Below are 14448 nucleotides of genomic sequence, written 5' to 3' on the forward strand. Positions count from 1 at the left end.
GTCAGAAATCAGGAAAACGTTTTGGGGTTTTCAGAGCAAATATTGGTAATATGGCCATTTCAACACAACACTTAATCTATAATAGCTTGTTTAAGGCAAATGATGAACTGAGGTGTTGCAGCAAGGCCCAGCATAAGATCATCTTCTCCTTCTGACTGCTCTCTGTAGGGATCACAACAAGTGATAATTTACCTCGATCTCACTATCCAGCCATCACAAGCATCCTCCACTGTGACACCTACCCTCTGCATGTCCTTCTTCACTATATCCATGAGGTCTTCTCCTTGTCCTCCTGCCGTTCAGCTGCATACTCAGAATTCTTTGCACAATATGTTGTTTACCCCTCCTTTGCGCATCTCTAACTTTTACTCCAACCTAAGGCGGCAGTAAATTATTGCCACCATAAAAAACACAAGTCGCAGCAGGTCTCACTACCATCCTATAAACCTTCCCTTTCAGTCTTGCTGCTTTCCTTCTGTCACAAATCATCACTGACACTCACACCACTGTGAGCGTCAGTGACACTGCACTCTTCTTCAGCTCTCTTGTGTCTGTTGCTTTGGATGATTGCCTCCAGATATTTAAACCTTGACTACCTCTACTCCTTGCATCTTCATTGTTACACCTGTCTTCCTCGTATTCACACATACATTATATTCTATCTTGCTTCTTACATTCCTGTTCTCTTCAGAGCCTACCTCCACCTCTCCAGGCTCTCTTCCACTGCTCTCTGATCTCACTACAGATCACAGTGTCGTCTGTAAACATCATAGTCCACATAGCTCCCTGGTGTAATCCCACCCACTTAACAGTTTGATACTGTTGACCATAATATTTTATTATAGCAATTAGAGGATTCTGTAGGTATTAATGTTCCACAGGGCTCCGTGCTAGGACCAATTCGGTTTACATTATACATGCTTCCCTTAGGCAGTATCATCAATCATAGCATACAGTTTCATTAATTTGCTATGCAGATGAAACCGAACTCTATCTGTCCATGAAGCCAGATAACAGACATCAATGAGTTAAACTGCAGGAATGTCTTAAAGACATAAAGACCTGGATGTCCTCCAATTTCCTGCTTGTAAATTCAGATAAAACTGAGCTTATTATACACAGCCCCAAAAATCTTACACAATGGTATCTAACCAGATGCTCATTACCTTGGCCTCCGGTAACACTGTGAGGAATCTTTGATTCCTTTTTGACCGGGACATGTCCTTCGATGTCAAATTAAACAAATATGTAGAACTGCATTTGTGCAGTATCTCATCCTGTCTCAGGCTGATGCTGAAAACGTAGTTCATGCATTTATTACTTCTAGGCTGGACTAGTGTAATTCATTATTATCAGGATTTCCTAAAAACTCCCTGAAAAGCCTTCAGCTAATCCAAAATGCTGCAGCAAGAGTCCTGACAGGGACTAGAAAGAGAGAGCATAGCTCTTCCATACTGGCCTCTCTTCTTTGGCTCACAGTTAAATCCAGAATCAATCATCTTTAGGCATGAAAAGATGAAAAAAATCCTGATTGAGGTTGTCATAATTCATGCATGACAGCGTTAAATAACAATAATTACAATGACAGTACAAGAAAACAGCCTTTGAACAGGACCAAAGCAGAATGGCTTCCAGGTCCTTCTTCGGTGAAATCGGCTTCCTGTTTGACAGACACCCTCTCTACTTTTAAGGTTAGGCTTAAAATGTTTTGAGAAAGCATATCGCTGGGGTTGGATCAGGTGACCCTGAATTCTCCCTTAGAGACACTCCGATATTTCTAGGCTGCTAGGGGCTTTCCATGATGCTTTGCATCCTCTTCAGTCAGATGTGTTTTTTTTCCATCACTATGTGTTTATACTCCACTTTGCATTTAATCATTAGTTATTATTAATCTCTGGGTCTATTCCACAGCATGACTTTGTCCCATCTTCTTCCTCTAACCCCCAGGGGGTCGCAGCAGATGGCCTCCCCTCCCTGAGCGTGGTTCTGCTGAAGGTTTCTTGCTGTTAAAAGGGGTTTTTTCTTTCCTATTGTCACCAAAGCACATGCTCGTGGGGGGTCTGATTGTTGAGGTTTTCTCTGATTTCTCTGTATGTAAAGCACCTTAAGGCAACTATCGCTGTGATTTGGCGCTACATAAATAAAACTAAATTGAAGCAAATTGATTTGGCTTGGAGCACTTTGAGTTGTCAGTGAGACAACATAAGTAGTTAAAAAGTACACGTCAGTATTTACTACTATTATTAATAACTTTATTACTTGTGCTGCATTAACTGTAAATAGTGAGCAGAGTTGAGTACCTGTAACTGTCTGAGCTGGTTCAACTGGAGTCGCAGCTCACACACATTCCTCTTGGCTGACACTAAACGCTGTTGCACTCTGCTGTCAGAAGCAGGGGCCCGAGCAGCTGGATGGATGGAGGTAAAGCTGTCAGTCAGAGCAGCAGGATTCTGGGGCTCAGATGATACTCCTGAAGGGCAAAGAAATTGTTTTCTTTTCAGAATTTTCACACCATGAGACACACTCATAGTGGCAATATGTACATTTAAGAAACCTCTCACCAAGTCTGTTGTTTATAAGGTTGCATTCTGGACTCTCACTGAAAAACACAGACAGACAAAAGACCTAAAATGACTGTTTAACCCAGGTTTATATCGTATGCAGAAATAATCTTACTTTATGAGGCAAAGATCTGTTAGTCAAACTAATATTATATTTGATTAAATGAATTCTTGTTTTATACACATTGTTATTTTAAATACTACCAACAACAAACATAATAAATGTAAGAATAATTAAAATAGTAATTGTTAATATCAGTAGATGTTACAGACCTGACAGCATCCTTGTCTCCGGGTCCTATGGACAAAGCGTGGTGCACTAGCCCTGCTAGACTGGCTATCTGCTCCTCCATGGCTTTGATTCTCTCACTGATAAATAGGAATACATACATTATATCCATCACATAACACTTATATGAACCATGAGAACAGCTTGCCACCATGTAACTGTCATAATTTCGTTTAAGCACCATTTCCCAACCATTGGTCTCATGATTCTTTATATTGGAAAGGAAATACACTCCGATATTAGTGGATAAGCATTTTTGAGAGCATCCTGGTAGTTCACCCTGAGTCTACATCATCAGGAGGAAGAAAGGTTCACATGATCAGCCCTAACCATACACTTTATCAAAAGGAACAGTTGAAGCTTAATCTTAAAAACAACTCCCCTCTCCACTTCCTCACTGGTCACTTCCCCATTGACACTTAGTTTAGCTATGAATCTGAGCTCCCTGTACTGATCATACTTGAAAAAGCCTTAAAGGACAAAATAAGGTTAATCATTTTATGCATTTTGTGACTTAAGTGGGGTCAGTTTTGGAAGAGTCCAGCTGAACCAAGCACAACATTTGTTAATGGAGTTTTACTTTTATAACACATTTCTACTCTGAGCATTCAAAGCAAATCTCAAGAGGCCTGTTTTTTTACTTTGCAGATATCATCACTGTGTGATATTTTGCAGTTACTGAGTGTCAGATTTTGAAACTTCTACCACGCAATTTCGACCTAGTAACAGAAATATCTCATAGGACAAATGCGAGATAAGTCGTTAGTTGTGTATTTAATTCAAAAAGGGCAACATGTCATGTTTTGTTCTTGGAGCAGAGTATATCTGGGCTGATTATCAGCTACTGGTATAATCTATCACTATAAGCACTCACTGAGTGTAATATAAGGACTATTTTTGTGATGCAACTGGCTAAACATGGAAAATAACCGAACCCACTGCTTAGTTATCTTTCTCATACATTATGAAAGACACAAGAAAAGTTGTTCTTTTTTGTCGTTTAAAAGAACATCTGTGATTTATGTTTCCTGTGGTTTCGTCATAGGCTGCAATGCAACAAGGCAATTACTGGCTATCAGCTCACCTTTGGGCATTGCTGGCATTCATATGGCCCTGAAACAGTCTCTCAGTTTGTCCCAGAGGACTGTCAGCAAAAACAGATGAGGTGGAGGATGAGGATCCACTTCCTCTGCTTCTGCTTATAATCTCTAGTGTAGCACTGTTATTGTCCTGCCCCAGGGACTGGCGAATCAGTGACTTCTTCTCAGGAGACACTAGGCCCACACCTCCGATGATTTGTCCACCATCAAACATCCTGACTTCACTGAGTCTGTGAGGGGAACTAGGCGGGATTTTGGTTCCCATTGGGGGAAGCTGACCGTCAGTATACTTCCTATTCTTCCGCCTAGAGAAAGAAAAAGCAGATGGAATAGAAAGTGAATGTATGTACAGCAGTGTAAAACCCACATACAATATGGTCCTTTGACAAATAGATGAAACATCAAGTAATCAGTTTATCAAAGTCTCTAATTTCTATCGTAGTTTTCAGTATAATAGAGATGGATATAATAGCAATCAGTTAGTTATTACAAGTCATCGATTGATTTTCATGTCATTGATTGAAATAAATGTTCCCAATCTTGTAGTTGGTCACCAGGTTTGCACACATCTCAGGAGGAATTGTTGCCTACATCTCTAACTAACTCTAAATCCTTTAGGTTTCTTGACTACTGCCAAGCAAGTTGAAGCTTCAGCTACCTTCACAGGCTTTCTACAGGATGGTCTGGAGGAAAGAGCTTACATAGAGCTCCAGACCACTGATGTTTTTTACATGACAAAAGTGATTTAGACAAAGAAACAAAAAAAAAATTACAAACAACAATATAGTATACACAACTGCACCAAATTGTGGATTATTAAACATTATGTCTCTCCCTTCTGAGTCCCTGTCAGTACATACATTAGTAATTGATGAACAAATTGATTTAGTTTGCTTTAAAGAAACCTGGTTAGAGCAGAATAATTATGTTAGTCTAAATGAATCAATAGCCTTGAATCCTTGAACCACAAGCTACAGAGGGTGTGGCAGCAATCTTCCACTCCATCTTACAAATCATCCAAAGACCCACACAGAGTTTTAATTAATTTGAAAGCTTGATGCTTACCCTACCCTCACTGGAAAACTTAAAAAAACAAAACAAAAAAACAACCCAAATCCTCTTTTGTCTGATCATTTCCTTATAATACGTAAATCTCCAATAGTGGGTTACAAAGCAGTGGAAAAGTACATTTCATCTCTTTCTCAAAGGACTGTAACTAAGTTTAAGGATATAATTTCCCCATGTGCCAACACAGTGCCGAGCAGGTACTTAAACTCTACTCCCTAATATTTTTTTTACAACTTCAATGCATATTTAATTTTCTGTAATATATTTATAATTAGAGCTATTTGCATTTATTAGAGATATTTTGTTAAATTTTGTAACTTTGTAATATATTCTTTTATTTAGTTCAGTTTAGTTCATTACTGTTCTTTTCATTTTGGAGCAATTGTCACCACATCGTTTCCTCTTCAATTATTAAGGTATTCTGATTTTGATTTTGATTCAAATGATTCCTGGAAGAAATATAATCCAGTTCAGTTCAATTTTATTTATATAGTGCCAAATCGCAACAAGGTGCTTTAAACTGATAAAGACTCCACAACAATACAGAGAAAACAAATAAAATCCCAACAATCAGATGGTCCCCTATGAACAAGCACTTTGGTGACAGTGTAGAGGAACAAAAGCTCCCTTTAACAGTAAGAAACGTCCGGTTACTTACGTTCAGGGAGGGGCGGCTATATGTCACGACCGGCTGGGGATGAGGGAAGGAAGACGGGACAAAGACATGCCAGGGAAGAGACCCATGGATTAATAATAACTTAAGATTAAAAGCAGAGGAAAAAAAGCAGAAAAAAAAGAGTGAAGAAGAAACGCTCGGTGATAATGGAAAGCCTACTGCAGTGTAACTAAGGGAGTATTCACAGTAACCTGATCCAGCCCTAACTATATTTTTTTATCAAAAAGGAAAGTTTTAAGATGAATCTTAAAAGTAAATCCAAATCCAAACTGGGAGCACATGGCTCTGCCTCCCATTCTACTTTTGAATACCCGAAGAACCAGAAGTAAACCAGAAGCCTGAGAGCAAAATGCTCTAAATGGTAAATGGCCTGTATTTATATAGCGCTTTTACTAGTCCCTAAGGACCCCAAAGCGCTTTACATACCCAGTCATCCACCCATTCACACACACATTCACACACTGGTGATGGCAGCTACATTGGAGTGAGAAGATATTAAGCGGCCTTTAAGATAAGATGGGGCATGATTATTCAAGACCTTGTATGCAATGAGAAGGATTTTAAATTCAGTTCTGGATTTAGATATATATCTGAGCAATAAAGCTTATGAGTAGGAAACACTGTTGTATCCGGCCTGCTTTATGCACAAAAATAATCACGTGAGTAAATTACTAAATTAATACAATCCATGTAGAGATTTATTTTCCTGTGCCAAGACTTGTTGATTATATGATTTTTGGCCAGGCCTGCCCTCAACAGCACACACAGGCTGTACATTCACTTTAAAATATTTGCTATATAAAAGACTTACAGGATGGCTGTCTGATCTTGAGTGATATAACATCACCAGTGTTGGGTAGGTTAATTTTTCCAAAATGTATTTTTTAACATATTCCGTTACGTTACATTACTCAATAAGAGTAACATATTCTGAATACTTTGGATTACTTAATACTAGAGATGGCACGATACCACTTTTTTATGTCCGATACCGATACCGATATCATAAATTTGGATATCTGCCGATACCGATATGAATCCGATATAGTGTTTTTTAATCAACAAAACTGTTTTTTAAATATCTTGCTGCATTTTGTATAAGTTCATACTCAAGTTTAAAACAACAACTACACTAAAGCTATTCTGTTATACCTGTATGCAAAAAAAAATATTTCATATTTCAGCAATACTGATCAATCTAATAAACTCAAACCTACACCATCCTCCCTATTCTGGTATTTTAAAGAGTACTTAGCATAAATAGTAAGCAACCTAACTAATAGGGTTCCAACTCCCAGCAACAACAAAAATAAATAAATAAAAAATAGGGAACCACCCCTCACGCTCCACCTCATGATGCTTAATCGCCGTAATCAACCTTAATTTGATGCAGTGTGAAAAAAAATGCACAGAAATCAATTATTTTTCAAGAAATATTAAATAGATTCAACATCTTTCTTCAACAAAATTGCAGACTGCACAGATGGTACCTTCCCAAAGGAAAAAGTACTATAGCTTACTAGGGTATATATATTAGACTTAATAGTCACTATGTACAGTAATGGACTTCTATTCATTTTACATCAAATTAAAACTTTGGGTGTCAGATAATTATTTATTAAAAGCTAGACATTTTAAATGAGAATAAGAAAGAAAAGTATGTCTTTGTGCCCCCTTTTCCCTGTTAATGCCCTATCGGCCCCCCTGGCTAAACTTTGCTAGATCCGCCCCTGCACAGTTACCAGCCGTCAGCTACGTAGAAAAAGATCCTGGTGTAGAAAGTAATATTAAATAAATTCTAACAACAGCTGATCAAGCTTAAACGTGCTGCTGTTGTTCAGCCGCTGGTTTCCTCTTTCTGGTGCAAAGTGGGCCAAAAGCAAACTAGAGACACGGACTCGCGACAGAAAAGCCGATCAGCTGATCGTTAAGCAGTTTCATGATTGAAGTAGCAGCCGGAGAGCGAGAGGCAGTCGCTCGTTAAGCTTAACGTGGGAATGCTTTACAAACATTCAGAGATGGACTTACACACTTGCTTTACTTCTCTCGGGATAACTTTGTCGGAGATGAAATGCCGGGTTGCTAGCGAAGCTCCAAATGCTATCCAGACCACCGACAGGTCCCGCATGCCACAGCCGCTCTATCACGTGATGCATACTGCTCCGACGTTCTGAGGCGAGTTACGGCGTGTTGCAAGTTTTGTGAGGTGCTTTCGTGATATTTAATGGATCGGATTAAATTTTTTATTTTTCTCCGATATCCGATCCAGTAATTTAGGTCAGTATCGGACCGATACCGATACGTAATATCGGATCGGTCCATCTCTACTTAATACATTATCATGCTTTTTACAACTACATGAATGTCCTATTGCTGTGTGATTTATTACTATTACTGAAGGCTACTCTCCACACCAACACCAACTAGATGTTTAAATCTTAACATAAATGAGTAACAGTAGGTGCACATTAGGTAAGGCTGCACTTTTTGCAGTGATCTTGTATAGAAACTATTCAGCGCGTATATAAAACAGGTCTGCGGCTCCGAACCGTAGTAAAGGGACCTCTGGCTAATACGTCAGGTTCATGTCGGGCTCGTAGCTGAAAACTAGCTTTACTTTGTTGTCTGGGTCGACTTTGCTAGCAGAGACAGAGAGAGGCGTTGAAAGGCTGCTCCAACGGGACTTATTGTTTCAGAGGAAACACGAACACAGTGTACAGTCGAGTCTTAACAGCTTACTTACAGCTGGGCTCGTCAGGCTCTCTTTTTGGCTGCAGTGGTTATTATTATATTTACATGCTTCATACATGCTATGCCTTTATCACACTGCCTATCGTCTTCATATTAAATAATTTGTTGAATAATACTATTTAAAAATATTTCTTCACGTCATTATGCGGGCCACAATAAGGGGTGACATGTGCCGCGAGGTTAAGTCACACGCGTTAGAGCCTCTTAATGTGCGTTTTGTTTAGGTTTCCATCAGTGTGGAATTACCAGAAATAGAGAGGGCATAGCCTTATGAAACAGGAAAATACCGCCGTGTAATCCATTTATTTCAACAAAGTAACTATTCTGAATACCACCTTTTTAAATGGTAACTGTAACGGAATACAGTTACTCATATTTTGTCTTTTACATACGTAACGGTGGTACATGTATTCCGTTACTCCCCAACACTTAACATCACACTCACATAGGCCTTGCCCAGTCAGCTCCTACTTGAATTCAATTCAGTTTTGTGCCAAATCACAACAATTGCCTCAAGGCACTTTAAACGTTCTACTATTGGATTGCAAAATGACATGCTGTAACTGTCAGGCCACATACCCAAAGTGACTTTTCTATTTCTTTGGTTTAGCTAACCAAAGAAACGGTGTGGCTGTAGCTCAGGTGGTAGTGCAGGTCATCTGCTAATGGGAAGGTTGGTGGTTTGATTCCTGGCTGCTCCAGTCTACATGTCAAATATCCCTGCAAGATACTAATGTCACGGCGGGGTGCGCCGGTGTGTTTTTTGAAACAGGACCCAAAAGCAGATGTGGACGAGGTATTGCAAGTTTAAACAGAAAGCGATCCTTTATTTGGATGATTACAGGGGTTAACCAAGGAACCCTAAGCAAACTAAAAAACACTAAGAAACAAATACTACGAAGTTCTATGACTATGGTGGGGATAACAGACGACCCGACAATGACATTCAGAGAACAGAGGACTTAAATACACACATGAGGTGATCAGGGGAAGTGGAGACACATGAGGAAACAGCTGACTAGGATAAACATAATGATGCACAGGCAAGAGTAAAACTAACCGCATGAGCACAGAACACAAGACCCTTTTCAAAATAAAACAGGAAACATGCAGACTTAGACACGACAACACAACTTAACAGGCCTAACAAGCATGACAGACTAGACAAGGAACCAAACATAACCACACAGACATGACACATGAACCAGGGAAACTTAGTACAGGGGAGATGACATAACTAAGAAACAGGACTACACAGTAATCTAGAAATTAACTAGGTGCACTAAGCTAAGGCACAAAATAAATACAAAAGATACATAAACTCAAACACTGGGTCGCTTGACCCAGGACCATGACAACTAACCCCAAGTTGCTTTCGCATGCAGCTATCAAGAGTGTGAATGTTAGATAGAAATCACTATAATACAATCAGCTCATTTACCTACATTTGAATTACCGAAAAATGTCGAACTAAAGATTACACTGACAAAAAAGTTTGTTTTTTGTGTGTTTAGATGTTTCTTTTATATGCTGCCCAATGACTGTAGAAAACTGTCGGGTAGTCCAGTTTACTGAAGAACACCTCAGGCTGTCAGGTTAAAACACTCGGTCGTGTTTTCGTAGCGTAAACGCTGGCCCTCCTCTCAGAGCCTACGCTCTATCTGCTATTCCCTAACAGAGATACGCAAGTTTCTCCGTGACTGCAGCTGCCAGTCAAAGCTGTTATGATGACGTTTCACCCCAATTTAACATCACTGTGGTAGGAATTAGGAATTAGAATCAAACTTATGGGAAAGGAGACCTCTTGGACATCAATCAGCGTGATGAGAACTATTGAAAACAAAAGAAAGAATCTTTGGAAAAAATTTATCCTAGGAGAATTAATTTATTTTAGTCTGACCCCAGTCCCATCCGCTAACATGGAGGAGGTTTATGACCTATACTGCAGCCAGACACCAGGGGGCGATAGAGACGTTTTGGCTTCATTTTTGTGGAGCTGTCGCGTCGTCCATGTTTTCTACAGTCATTGATGCTGCCCAACTAAAAATGATCATTTTTAACCCATTATAAGAACTACATCTAACACATGTACCTAAACTGGTACAGACTGTTGCCTCCTGGCTGCTGCATACACCCAAATGGTGCAGAAATGAAGCATTAAACTTCAGACATTTCCTATTGCATATGTGTGTAAATAGGCAAGTATACCTGTGGAGGGAATGGGTCCCGTCCTCTAGATTATATTGGCTCTCTCCATAGCCCATCAGGGGTTTAATGGAGGCTCGGTACTGCTGCAGCCCTACTGGGAGTCCTAGGACTCCAACATTCACCACATCTGTTGCGAGAGATGGAGGGGCACTGCACTGGGAGGAGATGCTGCGGCGAGCTATTCCATCCTGCAGAGAAGCGCAGTAGGAGTCTGGATGTGGTCCTCCTTCACCACGCACCACCAAGGCCATGACCTTACTGCTGTCAACGTTCTCATCTGACACATACATGCATTTACACATAAACACACTGTCACCTTAGAATGTGGAGCAAACACACATAAAGAGTAAAAACACAGCCAGTGGTTATGTTTCCAAGAGTGTAGTGCAAGTAAAATCAGTTCAGCATTGTGCACCGGGTTGCCATGTGGAACAAAAAACAAAAAAAATGCAAAAAGCTCAAATACACACACACACACACACACACACACACACACACACAAACCCCAGACATTCAGACATTCTGCTTAAATGTGAAACTAAAGCTAGTTTACACAGCAGTAACGAGGTTTCTGGTTATCTGTGTGTATAGCAGCGGCAGACATTGACATACGGCATGTATGTATGTCAATGTCTGCCGCTGCTATACACACAGATAATGGGAGATGGCATACATCATTACAACTAATCACAGCCCATAACTTCTTCCCTTATGTCACAGCAAAGGGGGAAAAAAACACTTGCAGTAGTGACTCATTGTTCAGTAGGAATCAGCTAAAAAGCACATTCCTGCTGGAGGAATCTCACCAGGCTTGACATCTCTCCTCTCCAGGATGGCACTGCTGGTGCATATGGTACTGGATCGTCCTGCTCCCGAAAGGCGAAGTGTCTGTGCTAATGTAGTGCTGGGGTCCCGCACTCCCCCACTGCCCCCTCCACCATATGCCACCCTGGAAGGGGAGGAGGGCATAGACCGGGCCATGGGTGGAGACATGGAACCTTGCAGGCTTTGGAGGGTGCCACGACTGGATGATGACAAGGTGTGGACTGGACTGTGACTGCCATACAACACTTCTCTGGGGATCTGAAGAAAGTGAAAAAAAGTGCTCTGAAACTGCACCATCACCACAACTTAGAACCACAGACGGGGGGATAGAGCACTTTCCATAACACTTCATTGACGGCTGGAGTCACATCAGCCTGTTTTAAATCAGCAGTGGTGGTACAATCGTGAAAAAGCCTGGACTCAGTTGACTCAGTTGCAAACTATAGACGCATGTCACATCTATCTTTGTTGTCCAAGATCTTTGAAAAAGTTGTTTCTATGCAGCTCACCGACCATCTGTCAACAATCAGTTTGAGCCATTTCAGTCTGCTTTCAGACCAAACCGCTCCACACAACCAGCTTTAATCAAAGTGGTAAATGAGACAATGATCGCACTTCAGTTTTATTACTGCTAGATCTAAGCGCTGGTTTGACACTGTGGATCACTGTATTTTACTGGATAAGATTGAACGTTTTATCAGCATTTTTATCGGCATGTATCCTGGCTGAGATCCTACCTGTCTGGGAAATCTCAGAATGTTAGTTTTAAAAATGATCTCTCTGAGACCTGTGCTGTGAGGCATGGGGTCCCCTCAAGGGTCTGTACCTGGCCTATTACTGTTTCCTCTCTATCTGCTGCTTCTTGGTCTTCTTCTATGTTATTTTCATGTAACCTTTCACTGTTATGCTGATGCCTGCAACTATATGATCCTTTAATCATTGGAAACTGTGCTGACTTGTCCAAACTGGAAGCTTGTCTATCTGCAATTAGGGGCTGGTTATCTGATAATTTTCAGCTTTGATGGTCATTGGACCACAAAACTTTCACTTGTCTTCGCGTATTGATTATTGTAATGGTCTCCTCTCTGGGTTGACGAAGAAAAGTTTTAGAGGTTTACAGACTGTACAAAATGTGGCTGCCTGCATTTTAACCAAAATAGGGAAATATGAACATATTACTCTAGTACTGAAATCTCTTCACTAGTTGCCTTGTAGGGTTCGAGCAGATTTTAAGATCCTGTTGCTCACCTACAAGACTTTAAATGGTCTGGCGCCTTCATATCTCTCTGACCTTTTGCACCTTTATGTTCCATTCAGTGCTCTCCAATCTCAGGGCAGAGACATAGTCCCAGCAGAGTTTACTGGTTTCAGGTGCTGGATGCCAAGCACTGTTGTTCACACTGGTGCACACTAGTACTGCTGGGTAACCCTCACAATTGCGACATGATACTTCTTTCTGCTCATTTAGTTTAATTTCATGTTTTTGTTCAATCACCTTTTATGAACAGCCCCGTTCTGAGTGAGTTGGGGATTCCTTCCTTTTCTGCTGTGGAGTCCTTTTTGGCCAGTTGTTGTTTAACAGGTCTGAATATGCATTTAATTCAAAAGTGTTTAGCTGATCCCAACAAGTCAGTTTCATCTTTCAGGCTTTGATCATAAAGCACATGTAATGTATTAATGAAACTCAGTCAACCTTCCAATGAAAATCAAGCGGAAATTTCATCATTTCACCAAACCCCAAGAAGTGTATAGCTGAATTTTAAAAGTACTTCCATTTGATAAATGGAATTTTTATGTTTTTGTGAATTCTGGATACACCCTTACATAAAATATATATCACTCACTCAGACAAACAAAAACATTCCTGACTCTGGGTCTTAAGAAAAAGAAATAATGTATAAGAAAGAATAAGTAATCTCAGCTAATTAAAAATAATAATAATACAAACGATACAAAAATGTACCAAATACCAAACCACCACCCCAAAATGTCACATACAAACATTTACTGAAAATGTTGAAAGTATAATTGTGCCTCTTTGTCCTCAAGAGAGGTCAGAAGTGTAAATATAATATAAATGGCACTCAGAAACATAAGTACAAGTTGCAAAGCCATAGCAGATATGAGCCTATCTGATGAATCTGTGTGTGTCTATCATGGAAGTCTTTAGCAAATTTAGCTGAATATGCATGGGTCACAATGCCAACATGATCAGCATTACAACTAATGTCGTTCCACTGCAAGCTCTAGTCACAAGTTTGGTTTCTGCCAGCAGCTACATATCAGATGAAGGTTTTCCTAGATATAAAAACATTATGGTGTTAGTCATCCTGTCAATTTCATTGCTATTGTCAATTACTGAATGGAGAATATGTCAGTGAACAAGTCATTTCTGAAACCCAATTATAAGCCAAATAATTGTGCAATGGGACAAATGAGTACAGATTCCTCCACCTCCATTTTTCTTTAATCCTACATATTAAATTTCTTTACAAATACTCAAATATGAATCTTCTCATGGTAAAGACTGGTTTGTTTTCTCCATTCTCCATTATTGTCTCAATTCTCCACACTACCAAGTGAAACAATAAATAATGTGTGCATATTTTGACTTAGCTCTGCATGACTACAGTTAATATTCCTATTGTTGTGCAAATAAGAGATGCATATTAGTCTATGTGACTGAGTAAACCTACAAAGAGCTGGCATGCCGAAAGAGATGAACTGCCAGAAGTTTAAAAATCCAACAGGTTGCTTTCCTTTTGTCCAGACCAGTTACACAAGGAGAGCAACCTGTCAAACAGATGATTGTTCGAGTACAAACTGAGTTGACACAAATTCCCAGCAACAACAAAATATTCTTCCAGCTATGACTCTGCCCTGACTGTCTTTCACTTCACCATTCAGACATCCAGTACTACTTACTTGACTTCCATTATTTCCCTCTACACTTTCTCCAACACAAACCCA

The 14448-nt window shown here is 39.9% G+C and overlaps 1 protein-coding gene across 3 annotated transcripts in view; it reads right to left on the reverse strand.

The window, feature by feature from the left end:
* Positions 1–14448, reverse strand: part of LOC309694157 (uncharacterized protein) — a 70386-nt gene that overhangs the window by 37206 nt on the left and 18732 nt on the right. For all 3 annotated transcript variants that reach the window (XM_082513978.1, XM_082513977.1, XM_082513976.1), the window contains exons 5-10: positions 11460–11736; positions 10654–10930; positions 3935–4255; positions 2835–2930; positions 2562–2599; positions 2301–2470 (exon numbers count right to left, since the gene is read on the reverse strand). In XM_082513978.1, coding sequence (XP_082370104.1) covers positions 2301–2470; positions 2562–2599; positions 2835–2930; positions 3935–4255; positions 10654–10930; positions 11460–11736 — 1179 coding nt within the window. The remainder of the gene's footprint in view (positions 1–2300; positions 2471–2561; positions 2600–2834; positions 2931–3934; positions 4256–10653; positions 10931–11459; positions 11737–14448) is intronic.

Source organism: Aulonocara stuartgranti (genome assembly GCF_965226115.1).
Source record: "Aulonocara stuartgranti genome assembly, chromosome: 18".
Taxonomy (NCBI): domain Eukaryota; kingdom Metazoa; phylum Chordata; class Actinopteri; order Cichliformes; family Cichlidae; genus Aulonocara; species Aulonocara stuartgranti.